General features: G+C 56.5%; 1 protein-coding gene across 1 annotated transcript; it reads left to right on the top strand.

Annotated features, from left to right (window-relative positions):
• Window positions 1–509: 509 nt before the first annotated feature.
• LOC144955714 (dynein axonemal heavy chain 2-like) lies at window positions 510–21,147 on the top strand (the record flags this gene model as incomplete). Its single annotated transcript, XM_078885862.1, has 5 exons — window positions 510–647; window positions 3,448–3,606; window positions 6,161–6,313; window positions 11,066–11,157; window positions 20,934–21,147. Coding segments are annotated over 5 exons (756 nt in total), but the record flags the coding sequence as incomplete, so codon positions are not given.
• Window positions 21,148–23,036: the final 1,889 nt, after the last annotated feature.

The following is a 23,036-nucleotide window of genomic DNA, read 5'->3' as shown; positions in this document are numbered from 1 at the left end:
ACTGTGCCAGGCTAGGTGCAGGAGGTCACGTGGACAGACCCAGCAGGTGCCATGGGGTGACTGCTGTGCCAGGCTAGGTGCACGAGGTCACGGGGACAGACCCAGCAGGTGCCATGGGGTTGTCCGACTGAGATGAGTGGCAGATGCACCATCAGCTGTGCCCTCTACTGTGGCAACTCTCTGCGTTTTATCCGCCCCGGCGCTCCGCTCGTTGTTGTGAGCGTCATCCCTTGGTGACGTCATCCCTTGATGACGAAATCCCTTGGTGAGGTCATCCCTTGGTGACGTCATCCCTTGATGATGAAATCCCTTGGTGACGTCATCCCTCGGTGAGGTCATCCCTTGGTGACGTCATCCCTTGTTGACGTAATTTCTCGGTAGGGTCATCCCTCGGTGAGTTCATCCCTCGGTGACGTCAACCCTTGGTGACGTCATCCCTCGGTGAGGTCATCCCTCCGTGACGTCATCCCTCCGTGACGTCATCCCTCGGTGACTCTCTCCGTCCCCAGGTGTCGCTGCTGTTCGAGGTGGAGGACCTTGCGGCGGCGTCTCCGGCGACGGTGTCGCGCTGCGCCGTCGTCTACAGCGACTACCCCCCGCTGGGCTGGCGCACACACGCACACTCCTGGCTGCAGAGCCGCACTAAGGCACGTGCACACACGCACGCACACGCACGTGGACACACACGCACAGACACACGCACAGACACACGCACGCACAGACACACGCACATGGACACACACGCACACTCCTGGCTGCAGAGCCGCACTAAGGCACGTGCACACACGCACGCACACGCACGTGGACACACGCACAGACACACGCACAGACACACGCACGCACAGACACACGCACGCACAGACACACGCACATGGACACACACGCACACTCCTGGCTGCAGAGCCGCACTAAGGCACGTGCACACACGCACGCACACGCACGTGGACACACGCACAGACACACGCACAGACACACGCACGCATGGACACACGCACATGGACACACACGCACACTCCTGGCTGCAGAGCCGCACTAAGGCACGTGCACACACGCACGCGGACACGCACGTGGACACGCACGCACAGACACACACACGCACGTGGACACGCACGCACAGACACACGCACAGACACACGCACAGACACACGCACAGACACACGCACACTCCTGGCTGCAGAGCCGCACTAAGGCACGTGCACACACGCACGCACAGACACACGCACGCACGGATACGCACGCACAGACACACGCACAGACACACGCACGCATGGACACACGCACATGGACACACACGCACACTCCTGGCTGCAGAGCCGCACTAAGGCACGTGCACACACGCACGCACGTGGACACACGCACAGACACACGCACAGACGCACGCACGTGGACACACGCACAGACACACGCACAGACACACGCACGCACGCACACGCACAGACACACACGCGCACTCCTGGCTGCAGAGCCGCACTAAGGCACGTACAGACACGCACACACACGCACGGACAACGCACGCACAGACACACGCACGCACAGACACACGCACGCACAGACACACACACGCACAGACACACGCACGCACAGACACACGCACAGACACACAGACACGCACGGACACGCACGCACAGAGACACGCACGGACACGCACGCACAGACACACGCACGCACAGACACACGCACAGACACACAGACACGCACGCGCACGCACGGACACACGCACAGACACGCACACAGACACACGCACAGACACACACACAGACACACGCACAAACACACACACAGACACACGCACAAACACACACACAGACACGCACGCACGCGCACGGACACACGCAAAGACACGCACACAGACACACGCACAGACACGCACACAGACACACACACAGACACACGCACAGACACACGCACAGACACACACACAGACACACGCACAAACACACACACAGACACACGCACAAACACACACACAGACACGCACGTACGCGCACGCATGGACACACACACAGACACGCACACAGACACACGCACAGACACACGCACAGACACACACACAGACACACACACAGACACACGCACAAACACACACACACAGACACACGCACAAACACACACACAGACACGCACGCACGCGCACGCATGGACACACACACAGACACGCGCACAGACACACGCACAGACACACGCACAGACACACGCACAGACACATGCACAAACACACACACAGACACACGCACAAACACACACACAGACACGCACGCACGCGCACGCATGGACACACACACAGACACGCACACAGACACACGCACAGACACGCACGTCCACTCCTGGCTGCAGAGCCGCACAAAGGCACGTGGACACGTGGACACACGCACACACAGACACACGCACAGACACGCACACGCACATGGACACGCACGCACAAACACGCACGGACACGCACGTGGACACGCACGCACAGACACGCACGGACACGCACAGACATGCACGGACACGCACAGGCACGCACGCACGCACACGCACGGACACGCACGGACACGCACGGACACGCACGGACACGCACGGACACGCACGCACACGCACAGACACACACGGACACGCACACACGCACAGACACGCACAGACACGCACGCACACGCACGCCCAGACACGCACGGACACGCACTAACACGCACTGACACGCACAGACACGCACGGACACGAACGCACGGACACGCACGCACAGACACGCACGGACACGCACGGACACGCACGGACACGCACACACGCACGGACACGCACGGACACGCACGGACACGCACGGACACGCACGCACGCACGCACACACGCACAGACACGCACAGACACGCACGCACGCACACGCACGGACACGCACGCACACGCACGGACACGCACGGACACGCACGGACACGCACAGACACGCACACGCACGCACACGCACGAACACGCGCTGAGCGCGACACGTGGGTGCCGTCGATTCGCGACGTGGAGGGGAATAACCGGAGGGACCCCGAGACAAAATCCACGCGGAGAGAGAGAGACACGCAAACTCCCAATCTACAGCAGCAGGGTGGGGATCGAACCCACGACCTCCTGCACACCAGGCGAGGTAGTCAACATCTCCTAGCCACCGTGATGATGATGAGAGAGAGACTCAGACTCCAAATCTACAGCAGCAGCAGGCGTCGTCAGGGTCGGATTCGAACCCACGACCTCCTGCACACCAGGCGAGGTAGTTAACATCTCATAGCCACCGTGATGATGATGATGATGAGAGAGACACGCAAGCTCCAAATCTACACCAGCAGTGGTCGTCAGGGTCGGATTCGAACCCACGACCTCCTGCGTACCAGGTAGTCAACATCTCCTGGCCACCGTGGTGATGATGATGACTATGTCGCCTTCTCTCTCTCTCCACCCCCCACCACGGCCGCCCACCCGCCGTCACAGGAGGAGGCCGAGCATCTGCGTCCGCTGCTGGAGCGCTACGTGCAGCTGACGCTCGACTTTGTCCACGCGACTTGCCGCCAGCCGGTGCCCGTGAGCGAGTGGGGCGCCGTCTCCTCGCTGTGCAAGCTCTACGGAGCGCTCGCCACGCTCGACAACGGGGTGCGTGGGTCGGTGTGTGTGTGTGTGGGTGTCAGTGTGTGTGTGTGTCAGTGTGTGTGTGTCAGTGTGTGTGTGTGTCAGTGTGTGGGTGTGTGTGTGTGTCAGTGTGTATGTGTGTGTCAGTGTGTGTGTCAGTGTGTGTGTGTGTCAGTGAGTCTGTGTGTGTGTGTCAGTGTGTGGGTGTGTGTGTGTCAGTGTGTGTGTGTCAGTGTGTGTGTGTCAGTGTGTGGGTGTGTGTGTGTCAGTGTGTGTGTGTCAGTGTGTGTGTGTGTCCGTGGGTGTGTGTGGCGCCGTCTCCTCGCTGTGCAAGCTCTACAGAGCCCTCGCCACGCTCGACAACGGGGTGCGTGGGTCGGTGTGTGTGTGTGTGTCGGTGTGTGTGTGTGTGTCCGTGGGTGTGTGTGTGTCAGTGTGTGTGTGTGCGTGCCAGTGGGCGTGTGCGTGTGTCCCCGTGTGAGTGTGTGTGTGTGACCTCCTGCCAGCGGGCGTTCGACACTTCACGTGGCCTCAAGGTGCACATGGCCTGGCACATGCGTCATGGTGATGTCACCGCCACTTAGTGGCGAATGGCGGTTGTTGTTGTTGTTGTTGTTGTGTGTGTCCCCGTGGGTGTGTGTCCCCGTGTGTGTGTGTGCGTGTGTGCCCGTTTACCTGTGTCCGTGTGCGTGTGTGTCTGTGCGTGCGTGTCGCTCCCCTACACGACCGTGTGTGTGCAAGTTACGACAACAACAACAGATAAACAAAACAACAAAATGCTCGCGACACAAGTGACGCACACGTGACCCACACGTCACCCACACGCCACCCACACGCCACCCACACGTCACCCACACGTGACCCACACGTGATACACACGTGACACACACGCCACCCACACATGACCCACACGTCACCCACACGTCACCCACACGTCACCCACACGTGACCCACACGTGATACACACGTGACACACACGTCACCCACACGTCACCCGCACGTCACCCGCACGTCACCCACACGTCACCCGCACGTCACCCACACGTCACACACGTCACCCACACGTCACCCACACGCCACCCACACGTCACACACATGTCACCCACACGCCACCCACACGTCACACACACGTCACACACACGTCACCCACACGTCACCCGCACGTCACCCACACGCCACCCACACGTCACACACATGTCACCCACACGCCACCCACACGTCACACACATGTCACCCACACGCCACCCACACGTCACACACACGTCACACACACGTCACCCACACGTCACCCGCACGTCACCCACACGCCACCCACACGTCACACACATGTCACCCACACGCCACCCACACGTCACACACACGTCACCCACACGTCACCCACACGCCACCCACACGTCACACACATGTCACCCACACGCCACCCACACGTCACCCACACGCCACCCACACGTCACACACGCCACCCACACGCCACCCACACGTCACCCGCACGTCACCCACACGTCACCCGCACGTCACCCACACGTCACCCGCACGTCACCCACACGTCACACACACGTCACCCACACGTCACACACACGTCACCCACACGTCACCCGCACGTCACCCACACGTCACCCGCACGTCACCCACACGTCACACACGCCACCCACACGTCACCCACACGTCACACACACGTCACACACACGTCACACACATGTCACCCGCACGTCACCCACACGTCACACACACGCCACCCACACGTCACACACACGTCACACACGCTACCCACACGTCACACACACGTCACCCACACGTCACCCACACGCCACCCACACGTCACCCACACGCCACCCACACGTCACCCACACGTCACCCACACGTGACCCACACGTGATACACACGTCACACACACGTCACCCACACGTCACACACACGCCACCCACACGTCACCCACACGTCACACACACGCCACCCACACGTCACACACACGCCACCCACACGTCACCCACACGTCACACACACGTCACACGCACGTCACCCGCACGTCACCCACACGTCACACACACGCCACCCACACGTCACACACACGTCACCCACACGTCACACGCACGTCACCCACACGTCACCCACACGTCACACACACGCCACCCACACGTCACACACACGTCACCCACACGTCACCCACACGTCACACACACGTCACACACACGTCACCCGCACGTCACCCACACGTCACACACACGTCACACACGCTACCCACACGTCACACACACGTCACCCACACGCCACCCACACGTCACCCACACGCCACCCACACGTCACCCACACGTGACCCACACGTGATACACACGTGACCCACACGTGATACACACGTCACCCACACGTCACCCACACGCCACCCACACGTCACACACACGTCACCCACACGCCACCCACACGTCACACACACGTCACTCACACGCCACCCACACGTCACACACACGCCACCCACACGCCACCCGCACGTCACCCACACGTCACCCACACGTGACCCGCACGTGACCCGCGCGTCACCCACGCGTGACACACACGTGACCCGCACGTCGTCGCCCCGTAGGTGAACCCGGCGGACGTGGAGGGGCTGGGCCGCATGGTGGAGCTGTGGTTCCTCTTCAGCGTCGTGTGGTCGCTGTGCGCCGCCGTGGACGAGGAGGGACGCAAGAAGGTGGACAACTTCCTGCGCGAGATCGAGGGCACCTTCCCCAACAAGGTGCGCGTGTGAGCGCGTGCGTGTGTGGGTTCGTGCGTACGTGTGCGTGCGTGCGTGTGGGTTCGTGCGTGTGCGTGCGTGCGTGCGTGCGTGTGTGGGTGCGTGCGTGCATGCGCGTGCGTGCGTGTCTGTGTACATGCGTGTGCGTGCGTGTGTGGGTGCGCATGTGTGTGCATGCGTGACGATGTCATTGGCTGTGACGATGGTAAGTGGCGGTGATGATGTTAGTGGTGGTGGTGGTGGTGATGATGTGAGTCGTGGTGGTGATGGTGTTGGTGGTGGTGGTGGTGATGATGTGAGTCGTGGTGGTGATGGTGTTGGTGGTGGTGGTGGTGATGATGTGAGTCGTGGTGGTGATGGTGTTGGTGGTGGTGGTGGTGATGATGTGAGTCGTGGTGGTGATGGTGTTGGTGGTGGTGGTGATGATGTGAGTCGTGGTGGTGTTGGTGGTGTTGGTGGTGGTGGTGATGATGTGAGTCGTGGTGGTGATGGTGTTGGTGGTGGTGGTGGTGATGATGTGAGTCGTGGTGGTGATGGTGTTGGTGGTGGTGGTGATGATGTGAGTCGTGGTGGTGGTGGTGTTGGTGGTGGTGGTGGTGATGATGTGAGTCGTGGTGGTGATGGTGTTGGTGGTGGTGGTGATGATGTGAGTCGTGTTGGTGGTGTTGGTGGTGGTGGTGATGATGTGAGTCGTGGTGGTGATGGTGGTGATGATGTGAGTCGTGGTGGTGTTGGTGGTGTTGGTGGTGGTGGTGGTGATGATGTGAGTCGTGGTGGTGATGGTGTTGGTGGTGGTGGTGGTGATGATGTGAGTCGTGGTGGTGATGGTGGTGGTGGTGATGATGTGAGTCGTGGTGGTGGTGGTGTTGGTGGTGGTGGTGGTGATGATGTGAGTCGTGGTGGTGGTGGTGGTGTTGGTGGTGGTGGTGATGATGTGAGTCGTGGTGGTGGTGGTGGTGATGTCGTGGTGGTGATGATGTGAGTCGTGGTGGTGGTGGTGATGTCGTGGTGGTGGTGGTGGTGGTGATGTGAGTGGTGGTGGTGATGATGTGAGTGGTGGTGGTGATGGTGTTGGTGGTGGTGGTGGTGATGATGTGAGTGGTGGTGGTGATGCTGTTGGTGGTGGTGGTGATGATGTGAGTCGTGGTGATGGTGGTGGTGATGATGTGAGTCGTGGTGGTGGTGGTGATGTCGTGGTGGTGGTGGTGGTGATGATGTGAGTGGTGGTGGTGGTGATGGTGTTGGTGGTGGTGGTGATGATGTGAGTGGTGGTGGTGATGCTGTTGGTGGTGGTGGTGATGATGTGAGTCGTGGTGATGGTGGTGGTGATGATGTGAGTCGTGGTGGTGGTGGTGATGTCGTGGTGGTGGTGGTGGTGATGATGTGAGTGGTGGTGGTGATGCTGTTGGTGGTGGTGATGATGATGTGAGTCGTGGTGGTGGTGATGTCGTGGTGGTGGTGATGTGAGTGGTGGTGGTGGTGATGGTGTTGGTGGTGGTGGTGATGATGTGAGTGGTGGTGGTGATGCTGTTGGTGGTGGTGATGATGATGTGAGTCGTGGTGGTGGTGATGTCGTGGTGGTGGTGATGTGAGTGGTGGTGGTGGTGATGCTGTTGGTGGTGATGGTGGTGGTGGTGGTGATGATGTGAGTGGTGGTGGTGATGTCAGTGGTGGTGGTGGTGGTGGTGGTGGCGGTGGTGGCGGTGATGTGAGTGGTGGTGGTGGTGATGATGTGAGTGGTGCTGGTGATGTCGTGGTGGTGGTGATGATGTGAGTGGTGGTGGTGGTGATGTGAGTGGTGGTGGTGATGTGAGTGGTGGTGGTGATGATGTGAGTGGTGGTGGTGATGTCAGTGGTGGTGGTGGTGGTGGTGGCGGTGGTGGCGGTGGTGGTGTTTATCTGTGTAGCCGGTAGGCATGGGGAGATCACACTCCAGATTAAAGGCAATTAACAAAGGGGGATTGACCTATTGGCTGCTGCAGTGTCGATCCAACATGCCGCAGCTCAGATAAAGGACTTTCTTCACCGCTCGCAATGGGAGCGCTGTGTTTACCAGCCGAGATGTTCACTACCTCGCCTGGTGTACAGGAGGTCGTGGGTCCGATCCCGACCCTGACGACGCCTGCTGCTGCTGTAGATTTGGAGTCTGCGTCTCTCTCTCTCTCTCTCATCATCATCATCACGGTGGCTGGGAGATGTTGACTACCTCGCCTGGTGTACAGGAGGTCGTGGGTCCGATCCCGACCCTGACGATGCCTGCTGCTGTAGATTTGGAGTCTGCGTCTCTTTCTCTCTCTCTCATCATCATCATCACGGTGGCTAGGAGATGTTGACTACCTCGCCTGGTACGCAGGAGGTCGTGGGTCCGATCCCGACCCTGACGATGCCTGCTGCTGTATATTTGGAGTCTGTGTGTCTCTCTCTCTCATCATCATCACTGTGGCTAGGAGATGTTGACTACCTCGCCTGGTGCGCAGGAGGTCGTGGGTTCGATCCCGACCCTGACGATGCCTGCTGCTGCTGTATATTTGGAGTTTGCGTCTCTCTCTCTCTCTCATCATCATCACGGTGGCTGGGAGATGTTGACTACCTCGCCTGGTACGCAGGAGGTCGTGGGTTCCATCTCTCTCTCTCTCTCTCCCCGTAGTCCACGTGGATTTTCCTCCGGGTCCTCCGGTTTTTCCCTCCACATTTCGAATCAACGTCACCCACGCGCTCAGAGTTATTTTGCGACTGCTGTGCATTTCCACGTGATGGTGATGATGATGACGACGACAAGAAGCCGTCACTCCGTGTGAGCTGCTGTCATTTGTGATGCTCAATAAGAGCTACACCCGCAGCTCTGTGGGGTCTTACATGGTAAAGTAAAAACAAAAATAATGTTAAATAGTAAAGAGGAAAAGTGAGTCTATGGCTCTTAGTGCGAGTCTGTGGGTCTCTGCGTGAGTCTGTGGGTCTCTGCGTGAGTATGTGGGTCTCTGCGTGAGTCTGTGTGTCTCTGTGTGAGTCTGTGGGTCTCTGCGTGAGTCTGTGTGTCTCTGTGTGAGTCTGTGTGTCTCTGTGTGAGTTTGTGGGTCTCTGTGTGAGTATGTGGGTCTCTGTGTGTGAGTCTTTGGCTCTCTGTGCGAGTCTATGGCTCTCTGTGCGAGTCTTTGGCTCTCCGCGTGAAACCCACGGATCTCTGCGTGAGACCCACGGATCTCCGTGTGAGACCCACGGATCTCCGCGTGAAACCCACGGATCTCCGCGTGAAACCCACGGATCTCCGCGTGAGACCCACGGATCTCTGCGTGAAACCCACGGATCTCCGCGTGAGACCCACGGATCTCTGCGTGAGACCCACGGATCTCCGCGTGAGACCCACGGATCTCCGCGTGAGACCCACGGATCTCTGCGTGAAACCCACGGATCTCCGCGTGAGACCCACGGATCTCTGCGTGAGACCCACGGATCTCCGCGTGAGACCCACGGATCTCTGCGTGAGACCCACGGATCTCCGCGTGAAACCCACGGATCTCCGCGTGAAACCCACGGATCTCCGCGTGAGACCCACGGATCTCCGCGTGAAACCCACGGATCTCCGCGTGAGACCCACGGATCTCTGCGTGAAACCCACGGATCTCCGCGTGAGACCCACGGATCTCTGCGTGAAACCCACGGATCTCCGCGTGAAACCCACGGATCTCCACGTGAGACCCACGGATCTCCGCGTGAAACCCACGGATCTCCGCGTGAGACCCACGGATCTCCGCGTGAGACCCACGGATCTCCGCGTGAGACCCACGGATCTCCGTGTGAGACCCACGGATCTCCGTGTGAGACCCACGGATCTCCGGGTGAGACCCACGGATCTCCGCGTGAGACCCACGGATCTCCGCGTGAGACCCACGGATTTCCGCGTGAGACCCACGGATCTCCGCGTGAAACCCACGGATCTCCGCGTGAGACCCACGGATCTCCGCGTGAGACCCACGGATCTCCGCGTGAGACCCACGGATCTCCGCGTGAGACCCACGGATCTCCGCGTGAGACCCACGGATCTCCGCGTGAGACCCACGGATCTCCGCGTGAGACCCACGGATCTCCGCGTGAGACCCACGGATCTCCGCGTGAGACCCACGGATCTCCGCGTGAGACCCACGGATCTCCGCGTGAGACCCACGGATCTCCGCGTGAGACCCACGGATCTCCGCGTGAGACCCACGGATCTCCGCGTGAGACCCACGGATCTCCGCGTGAGACCCACGGATCTCCGCGTGAGACCCACGGATCTCCGCGTGAGACCCACGGATCTCCGCGTGAGACCCACGGATCTCCGCGTGAGACCCACGGATCTCCGCGTGAGACCCACGGATCTCCGCGTGAGACCCACGGATCTCCGCGTGAGACCCACGGATCTCCGCGTGAGACCCACGGATCTCCGCGTGAGACCCACGGATTTCCGCGTGAGACCCACGGATCTCCGTGTGAGACCCACGGATCTCTGCGTGAGACCCACAGCTCTCCATGTGAGTCTCCGGATCTCCGCGTGAGTCCCACAGCTTTCCGTGTGGGACCCGGATCTCCGCGTGAGATCCACGTCTCTCTGCGTGAGACTCACCGGCTCACCCCACCGCACCGGGCGATCCGGTTCAATCGCTCCGTGCGGGAGTCCGAGGGCCGGAATATCTCAGCGGGTTGCGCGCTCGGCAAACTCCGACCTCTGAACCCTCTTGGCTCCCCTGCCCCTCTCACCCACTCTGGGCGCTGCAGGATACCGTCTATGACTATTACGTGGACGTCAAGAACAGGAAGTGGGCCCTTTTTGAGGAGAAGCTGCCCAAGGGATGGCGTTACCTGCCCAGGTGAGGCGCCTCACACCGCCACCCACCCCCACACACAGACTCGCACTCACTCGTACACTCACTCACACAGACTCACACTCACTCACTCAAACAGACTCACACTCAATCAGACTCACACTCACTCACTCATACAGACTCACACTCACTCGCACACTCACTCGCACAGACTCACACTCACTCGCACACTCACTCACTCACTCGCACAGACTCACACTCACTCGTACACTCACTCGTACTCACACTCACTCGCACACTCACTCACTCGTACACTCACTCGCACACTCACTCACTCGCACACTCACTCGCACAGACTCACACTCACTCGTACACTCACTCACTCGTACACTCACTCGCACAGACTCACACTCACTCGCACACTCACTCGTACTCACACTCACTCGCACACTCACTCACTCGTACACTCACTCACTCGTACACTCACTCGCACAGACTCACACTCACTCGTACACTCACTCGTACTCACACTCACTCGCACACTCACTCACTCGTACACTCACTCGCACAGACTCACACTCACTCGCACACTCACTCACTCGTACACTCACTCGCACAGACTCACACTCACTCGCACACTCACTCACTCGCACACTCACTCACTCGTACACTCACTCACTCGCACACTCACTCACTCGTACACTCACTCGTACTCACACTCACTCGTACACTCACTCACTCGTACACTCACTCACTCGTACACTCACTCGCACAGACTCACACTCACTCGCACACTCACTCACTCGTACACTCACTCGCACAGACTCACACTCACTCGCACACTCACTCACTCGTACACTCACTCGCACAGACTCACACTCACTCGCACACTCACTCACTCGCACACTCACTCACTCGTACACTCACTCACTCGCACACTCACTCACTCGTACACTCACTCGTACACTCACTCACTCGTACACTCACTCACTCGTACACTCACTCACTCGTACACTCACTCGCACAGACTCACACTCACTCGCACACTCACTCACTCGTACACTCACTCGCACAGACTCACACTCACTCGCACACTCACTCACTCGTACACTCACTCGCACAGACTCACACTCACTCGCACACTCACTCACTCGTACACTCACTCACTCGTACACTCACTCACTCGTACACTCACTCACACACTCACTCACTCGTACACTCACTCACTCGTACACTCACTCACTCGTACACTCACTCACTCGTACACTCACTCACTCGTACACTCACTCACTCGTACACTCACTCACTCGTACACTCACTCACACACTCACTCACTCGCACACTCACTCACTCGTACACTCACTCACTCGTACACTCACTCACTCGTACACTCACTCACTCGCACAGACTCACACTCACTCGTACACTCACTCACTCGTACACTCACTCACTCGTACACTCACTCACTCGTACACTCACTCACTCGTACACTCACTCACTCGTACACTCACTCGTACACTCACTCACTCGTACACTCACTCACTCGTACACTCACTCGTACATTCACTCACTCGTACACTCACTCACTCGTACACTCACTCACTCGTACACTCACTCACTCGTACACTCACTCGTACACTCACTCACTCGTACACTCACTCACTCGTACACTCACTCACTCGTACACTCACTCACTCGTACACTCACTCACTCGCACAGACTCACACTCACTCGTACACTCACTCACTCGTACACTCACTCGCACAGACTCACACTCACTCGTACACTCACTCACTCGTACACTCACTCACTCGTACACTCACTCACTCGTACACTCACTCACTCGTACACTCACTCACTCGCACAGACTCACACTCACTCGTACACTCACTCACTCGTACACTCACTCGCACAGACTCACACTCACTCGTACACTCACTCACTCGTACACTCACTCACTCGTACACTCACTCACTCGTACACTCACTCGTACACTCACTCACTCGTACACTCACTCACTCGTACACTCACTCATACACTCACTCACTCGTACACTCACTCACTCGTACACTCACTCACTCGTACACTCACTCACTCGTACACTCACTCACTCGTACACTCACTCACTCGTACACTCACTCACTCGTACACTCACTCACTCGTACACTCACTCACTCGTACACTCACTCACTCGTACACTCACTCGCACACTCACTCGTACACTCACTCACTCATACACTCACTCACTCGTACACTCACTCACTCGTACACTCACTCACTCGTACACTCACTCATACACTCACTCACTCGTACACTCACTCACTCGTACACTCACTCACTCGTACACTCACTCGTACATTCACTCACTCGTACACTCACTCACACACTCACTCACTCGTACACTCACTCACTCGTACACTCACTCACACACTCACTCACTCGTACACTCACTCACTCGTACACTCACTCACTCGTACACTCACTCACTCGTACACTCACTCACACACTCACTCACTCGTACACTCACTCACTCGTACACTCACTCACTCGTACACTCACTCACTCGTACACTCACTCACACACTCACTCACTCGTACACTCACTCACTCGTACACTCACTCACTCGTACACTCACTCACTCGTACACTCACTCACACACTCACTCACTCGTACACTCACTCACTCGTACACTCACTCACTCACTCGTACACTCACTCGCACAGACTCACACTCACTCGTACACTCACTCACTCGTACACTCACTCACTCGTACTCACACTCACTCATACACTCACTCACTCGTACTCACACTCACTCGTACACTCACTCACTCGTACACTCACTCACACACTCACTCACTCGTACACTCACTCACTCGTACACTCACTCACTCGTACACTCACTCGTACACTCACTCACTCATACACTCACTCACTCGTACACTCACTCACTCGTACACTCACTCACTCGTACACTCACTCACTCGTACACTCACTCACTCGTACACTCACTCACACACTCACTCACTCGTACACTCACTCGCACACTCACTCACTCGCACAGACTCACACTCACTCGTACACTCACTCGTACACTCACTCACTCGTACACTCACTCGCACAGACTCACACTCACTCGCACACTCACTCACTCGTACACTCACTCGCACAGACTCACACTCACTCGCACACTCACTCACTCGCACACTCACTCACTCGTACACTCACTCACTCGCACACTCACTCACTCGTACACTCACTCGTACTCACACTCACTCGTACACTCACTCACTCGTACACTCACTCACTCGTACACTCACTCGCACAGACTCACACTCACTCGCACACTCACTCACTCGTACACTCACTCGCACAGACTCACACTCACTCGCACACTCACTCACTCGTACACTCACTCGCACAGACTCACACTCACTCGCACACTCACTCACTCGTACACTCACTCGCACAGACTCACACTCACTCGCACACTCACTCACTCGTACACTCACTCACTCGTACACTCACTCACTCATACACTCACTCACTCGTACACTCACTCGTACACTCACTCACTCGTACACTCACTCGCACAGACTCACACTCACTCGTACACTCACTCGCACAGACTCACACTCACTCGTACACTCACTCGTACTCACACTCACTCGCACACTCACTCACTCGTACACTCACTCACTCGTACACTCACTCGCACAGACTCACACTCACTCGCACACTCACTCACTCGTACACTCACTCGCACAGACTCACACTCACTCGCACACTCACTCACTCGTACACTCACTCGCACAGACTCACACTCACTCGCACACTCACTCACTCGTACACTCACTCACTCGTACACTCACTCGCACAGACTCACACTCACTCGCACACTCACTCACTCGTACACTCACTCGCACAGACTCACACTCACTCGCACACTCACTCACTCGTACACTCACTCGCACAGACTCACACTCACTCGCACACTCACTCACTCGTACACTCACTCACTCGTACACTCACTCGCACAGACTCACACTCACTCGCACACTCACTCACTCGTACACTCACTCGCACAGACTCACACTCACTCGCACACTCACTCACTCGTACACTCACTCGCACAGACTCACACTCACTCGCACACTCACTCACTCGTACACTCACTCACTCGTACACTCACTCACTCATACACTCACTCGTACACTCACTCACTCGTACACTCACTCGCACAGACTCACACTCACTCGTACACTCACTCGCACAGACTCACACTCACTCGTACACTCACTCGTACTCACACTCACTCGCACACTCACTCACTCGTACACTCACTCACTCGTACACTCACTCACTCGTACACTCACTCGTACACTCACTCACTCGTACACTCACTCGCACAGACTCACACTCACTCGTACACTCACTCGCACAGACTCACACTCACTCGTACACTCACTCGTACTCACACTCACTCGCACACTCACTCACTCGTACACTCACTCACTCGTACACTCACTCACTCGTACACTCACTCGTACACTCACTCACTCGTACACTCACTCGCACAGACTCACTCACTCGTACACTCACTCACTCGTACACTCACTCGCACAGACTCACACTCACTCGCACACTCACTCACTCGTACACTCACTCGCACAGACTCACACTCACTCGCACACTCACTCACTCGTACACTCACTCGCACAGACTCACACTCACTCGCACACTCACTCACTCGTACACTCACTCACTCGTACACTCACTCACTCATACACTCACTCACTCGTACACTCACTCGTACACTCACTCACTCGTACACTCACTCGCACAGACTCACTCACTCGTACACTCACTCACTCGTACACTCACTCACTCGTACTCACACTCACTCGCACACTCACTCGCACAGACTCACACTCACTCGCACACTCACTCACTCGTACACTCACTCACTCGTACACTCACTCGTACACTCACTCACTCGTACTCACACTCACTCGCACACTCACTCACTCGTACACTCACTCACTCGTACACTCACTCGCACAGACTCACACTCACTCGCACACTCACTCACTCGTACACTCACTCGCACAGACTCACACTCACTCGCACACTCACTCACTCGCACACTCACTCACTCGTACACTCACTCACTCGCACACTCACTCACTCGTACACTCACTCGCACAGACTCACACTCACTCGCACACTCACTCACTCGCACACTCACTCACTCGTACACTCACTCACTCGCACACTCACTCACTCGTACACTCACTCACTCGCACACTCACTCACTCGTACACTCACTCGTACACTCACTCACTCGTACACTCACTCGCACAGACTCACACTCACTCGTACACTCACTCACTCGTACACTCACTCACTCGTACACTCACTCGCACAGACTCACACTCACTCGCACACTCACTCACTCGTACACTCACTCGCACAGACTCACACTCACTCGCACACTCACTCACTCGTACACTCACTCGCACAGACTCACACTCACTCGCACACTCACTCACTCGTACACTCACTCACTCGTACACTCACTCACTCGTACACTCACTCACACACTCACTCACTCGTACACTCACTCACTCGTACACTCACTCACTCGTACACTCACTCACTCGTACACTCACTCACACACTCACTCACTCGCACACTCACTCACTCGTACACTCACTCACTCGTACACTCACTCACTCGTACACTCACTCACTCGTACACTCACTCACTCGTACACTCACTCACTCGTACACTCACTCACTCGTACACTCACTCACTCGTACACTCACTCACTCGTACACTCACTCACTCGTACACTCACTCACTCGTACACTCACTCGTACACTCACTCGTACACTCACTCACTCGTACACTCACTCGTACACTCACTCACTCGTACACTCACTCACTCGTACACTCACTCACTCGTACACTCACTCACTCGTACACTCACTCATACACTCACTCACTCATACACTCACTCACTCGTACACTCACTCGTACACTCACTCACTCGTACACTCACTCACTCGTACACTCACTCACTCGTACACTCACTCATACACTCACTCACTCATACACTCACTCACTCGCACACTCACTCGTACACTCACTCACTCATACACTCACTCACTCGTACACTCACTCGTACACTCACTCACTCGTACACTCACTCATACACTCACTCACTCGTACACTCACTCACTCGTACACTCACTCACTCGTACACTCACTCGCACAGACTCACACTCACTCGTACACTCACTCACTCGTACACTCACTCACTCGTACACTCACTCACTCACTCGTACACTCACTCACTCGTACACTCACTCACTCGTACACTCACTCGTACATTCACTCACTCGTACACTCACTCACTCACTCGTACACTCACTCACTCGTACACTCACTCACTCGTACACTCACTCACTCGTACACTCACTCACTCGTACACTCACTCACTCATACACTCACTCACTCGCACACTCACTCGTACACTCACTCACTCGTACACTCACTCACTCGTACACTCACTCACTCGTACACTCACTCGCACAGACTCACACTCACTCGTACACTCACTCACTCGTACACTCACTCGCACAGACTCACACTCACTCGCACACTCACTCACTCGTACACTCACTCACTCGTACACTCACTCGCACAGACTCACACTCACTCGCACACTCACTCACTCGTACACTCACTCACTCGTACACTCACTCACTCGTACACTCACTCACTCGTACACTCACTCACTCGTACACTCACTCGCACAGACTCACACTCACTCGCACACTCACTCACTCGTACACTCACTCACTCGTACACTCACTCACTCGTACACTCACTCACTCGTACACTCACTCGCACAGACTCACACTCACTCGCACACTCACTCACTCATACACTCACTCACTCGTACACTCACTCACTCATACACTCACTCACTCATACACTCACTCACTCGTACACTCACTCACTCATACACTCACTCACTCGTACACTCACTCACTCGTACACTCACTCACTCGTACACTCACTCACTCGTACACTCACTCACACACTCACTCACTCGTACACTCACTCACTCGTACACTCACTCACTCGTACACTCACTCACTCACACACTCACTCACTCGTACACTCACTCACTCGTACACTCACTCACTCGTACACTCACTCACTCACTCGTACACTCACTCACTCGTACACTCACTCACTCATACACTCACTCACTCACTCGTACACTCACTCACTCGTACACTCACTCACTCACACACTCACTCACTCGTACACTCACTCACTCATACACTCACTCACTCGTACACTCACTCGTACACTCACTCACTCGCACACTCACTCACTCGTACACTCACTCACTCGTACACTCACTCACTCACTCGTACACTCACTCGTACACTCACTCACTCGTACACTCACTCGCACACTCACTCATACACTCGTACACTCACTCACTCGTACACTCACTCACTCGTACACTCACTCACTCACTCGTACACTCACTCACTCGTACACTCACTCACTCGTACACTCACTCACTCACTCGTACACTCACTCACTCGTACACTCACTCACTCACTCGTACACTCACTCACTCGTACACTCACTCACTCGTACACTCACTCACTCGTACACTCACTCACTCGTACACTCACTCACTCGTACACTCACTCACTCACTCGTACACTCACTCACTCGTACACTCACTCACTCGTACACTCACTCATACACTCACTCACTCACTCACTCGTACACTCACTCACTCGTACACTCACTCGTACACTCACTCACTCACTCACTCGTACACTCACTCACTCGTACACTCACTCACTCGTACACTCACTCGCACAGACTCACACTCACTCATACAGACTCACACTCACTCCTCATACAGACTCACACTCATACAGACTCACACTCATACAGACTCACACTCACTCCTCATACAGACTCACACTCATACAGACTCACACTCATACAGACTCACACTCACTCCTCATACAGACTCGCACTCATACAGACTCACACTCATACAGACTCACACTCACTCCTCATACAGACTCACACTCATACAGACTCACACTCATACAGACTCACACTCACTCATACACTCACTCACTCATACAGATTCACACTCACTCATACAGACTCACACTCACTCCTCATACAGACTCACACTCATACAGACTCACACTCATACAGACTCACACTCACTCCTCATACAGACTCACACTCATACAGACTCACACTCATACAGACTCACACTCACTCATACAGACTCACACTCACTCACTCGCACAGACTCACACTCACTCATACAGACTCACACTCACTCCTCATACAGACTCACACTCATACAGACTCACACTCATACAGACTCACACTCACTCCTCATACAGACTCGCACTCATACAGACTCACACTCATACAGACTCACACTCACTCCTCATACAGACTCACACTCATACAGACTCACACTCATACAGACTCACACTCACTCCTCATACAGACTCACACTCATACAGACTCACACTCATACAGACTCACACTCACTCCTCATACAGACTCACACTCATACAGACTCACACTCATACAGACTCACACTCACTCACTCGCACAGACTCACACTCACTCATACAGACTCACACTCACTCCTCATACAGACTCACACTCATACAGACTCACACTCACTCGCACAGACTCACACTCACTCATACAGACTCACACTCACTCGCACAGACTCACACTCACTCGCACAGACTCACACTCACACTCACTCATACAGACTCACACTCACACTCACTCATTCAGACTCACACTCACTCACTCATACAGACTCACACTCATACAGACTCACACTCATACAGACTCACACTCACTCGATCAAACAGACTCACACTCATACAGACTCACACTCACTCACTCAAACAGACTCACACTCATACAGACTCACACTCACTCACTCATACAGACTCACACTCAAACAGACTCACACTCATACAGACTCACACTCACTCACTCAAACAGACTCACACTCATACAGACTCACACTCATACAGACTCACACTCACTCACTCAAACAGACTCACACTCATACAGACTCACACTCACTCACTCAAATAGACTCACACTCATACAGACTCACACTCACTCACTCAAACAGACTCACTCACACTCATACAGACTCACACTCACTCACTCAAACAGACTCACACTCACTCACTCAAACAGACTCACACTCATACAGACTCACACTCACTCACTCAAACAGACTCACACTCATACAGACTCACACTCACTCATACACTCACTCACTCATTCAGACTCACACAGAGACCCACAGACTCACACAGAGTCCCACAGACTCACCACACAAAGACACACACACGCACACACACGTACATCAACAACACCACCAACCTTTAAATTTCGATTTAAAGCTCCAACCCAGCTTATATATAAGCTCCAAGCTTGGCAGTGTCTCATTCTTCACCTGAAGACGGCTGCTTGCGTTGTAGCCGAAACGTCGTGAGAATTGTTTTATTATGTTTTATTTTTATTATTTTATTACTTCCCTTCTACGCGACTTTACCGAAAGAACCAAGAAGATGAATCCCTGCATAATATTTTATTGTGTTTTAATTTTTATTATTTTATTACTTCCCTTCTACGTGACTTTACCGAAAGAACCAAGAAGAAGACCACCAACCTTCCCCCCACTAACCCCACCCACCCTGCCCACCACCACCCCAGCACGCCCTTCTACAAGCTGCTAGTGCCCACGGTGGACACGCTGCGCTACCACTTGCTGATCAGCGCGCTCGTGTCCAACAAGCGGCCCGTGTTGCTTGTGGGTCCCGTGGGAACGGGGAAGACTTTGCTGGCTCAGAGCGTGGCTCAGAGCCTCGACCCGGCCGCCTGGAGCGTGCTCACCATCAACATGTCGGCACAGGTGAGGGTAGCGTCTGTGTGGGGGGTCTCTGTGGGTGTCTGTGGGGTGTCTGTGTGAGTCTGTGGTGTCTCTGTGGGGTGTCTCTGTGGGTCTCTGTGGGTCTCTGTGGGGTGTCTGTGTGAGTCTCTGGGTCTCTGTGGGTGTTTGTGGGGCGTCTGTGGGTCTCTGTTGGGTGTCTCTGTGGGTCTCTGTTGGGTGTCTGTGTGAGTCTGTGGGTCTCTGTTGGGTGTCTCTGTGGGTCTCTGGGTGTCTGTGGGTCTCTGTGGGGTCTCTATGGGTCTTTGTGTGAGTCTGTGGGTCTCTGTGTGAGTCTGTGGGTCTCTGTGTGAGTCTGTGCGTCTCTGTGTGAGTCTGTGCGTCTCTGTGTGAGTCTGTGGGTCTCTGTGGGTCTCTGTGGGTCTCTGTGGGTCTTTGTGTGAGTCTGTGGGTCTCTGTGTGAGTCTGTGGATCTCTGTGTGAGTCTGCGTCTCTCTCTCATCATCATCATCGCGGTGGCTAGGAGATGTTGACTGCCTCACCTGGTACACAGGAGGTCGTGGGTTCGATCCCGACCCTGACGATGCCTGCTGCTGTAGATTTGGAGTCTGCGTCTCCTCCCTCCCCTCCCCTCCCTCCACTCCCTCTCTCTCTCGCCCTGGGGTCGTCGCGACACGCAGAGTGAGGGATCAGAGCGGGTGGTGGTGGTGGGGGTGGGACAGGATGACACTAACGCGCTCAGACACACCCCCCCCCCTCACCCCATTAGATGTATTTCTTAAAGTGCTTCGTTAACTTACATTACGCTCCAAATCACTCCTTCTTAGCCCACATGCACAACCACCACCACAACCACCACCACAACCACCACCACCTCCACCACCACCACCCTTTCCCATCCCCATCCTCCTCCCCTCGACCGCTCAGCGCTCCCATCATCGTCACCCCCCCCCCCCACCACTCACCACCCACCACTCACCACCCACCCACCCAGCCACCCCCCACAAAACCTCCACCCACACCCACCATCCCCTCTAGCCCCTACACAGCTGTCCGTTCCTCTCTCGTCATCTCACCAACACCTCGTCAGCCACCACGTCGCGTTTGTGTGCCCCCCCCCCCTCCTCCCCCTGCCTCCCTCTCCCACCTCCCTCCCTCCCTGTCCTCCATCACCTCCCCCCCCCCCTCACTCCCCTCCCTCACCTCCCTCCCTCTCCCCCCTCCCTCCCTCCCTCCCTCCCCTCCTCCCCCCCCTCCCCCCCCTCCCTCCCCCCCCTCCCTCCCCCTCCCTCCCCCCCCCTCCCTCCCTCCCCTCCCCTCCCTCACCTCCCTCCCTCTCCCCCCTCCCTCCCTCCCCTCCCTCCCCCCCCTCCCCCCCCCCCTCCCTCCCCCCCCCTCCCTCCCTCCCTCCCTCCCCCCCCTCCCTCCCTCCCCTCCCCTCCCTCACCTCCCTCCCTCTCCCCCCTCCCTCCCTCCCCCCCTCCCCTCCCTCACCTCCCTCCCTCTCCCCCCTCCCTCCCCCCCCTCCCTCCCCCTCCCTCCCCCCCCTCCCTCCCTCCCCTCCCCTCCCTCACCTCCCTCCCTCTCCCCCCCTCCCTCCCTCCCCCCCTCCCCTCCCTCACCTCCCCCCCCTCCCTCACCTCCCCCCCCTCCCTCCCTCCCTCCCTCCCCTCCCTCCCCCCCTCCCGCTCCTCCCTCCCTCCCCTCCCTCCCCCCCTCCCTCCCTGTCCTCCCTCTCCTCCCTCCCTCCCTCACCTCCCTCCCTCACCTCCCTCCCTCCCCTCCCCTCCCCTCCCTCTCCTCTCCCCCCTCCCTCCCTGTCCTCCCTCTCCTCCTTCCCTCCCCCTCCCTCCCTCCCTCCCTCCCTCCCTCCCCTCCCCTCCCTCACCTCCCTCCCTCTCCTCCCTCCCCTCCCTCCCTCACCTCCC

This window comes from Lampetra fluviatilis, unplaced genomic scaffold, assembly GCF_964198595.1.
Source record: "Lampetra fluviatilis unplaced genomic scaffold, kcLamFluv1.1 SCAFFOLD_1016, whole genome shotgun sequence".
Lineage (NCBI taxonomy): Eukaryota > Metazoa > Chordata > Hyperoartia > Petromyzontiformes > Petromyzontidae > Lampetra > Lampetra fluviatilis.
Note: the sequence above shows the minus strand (reverse complement) of the source record. Positions and strands in the feature narration are given on the sequence as shown.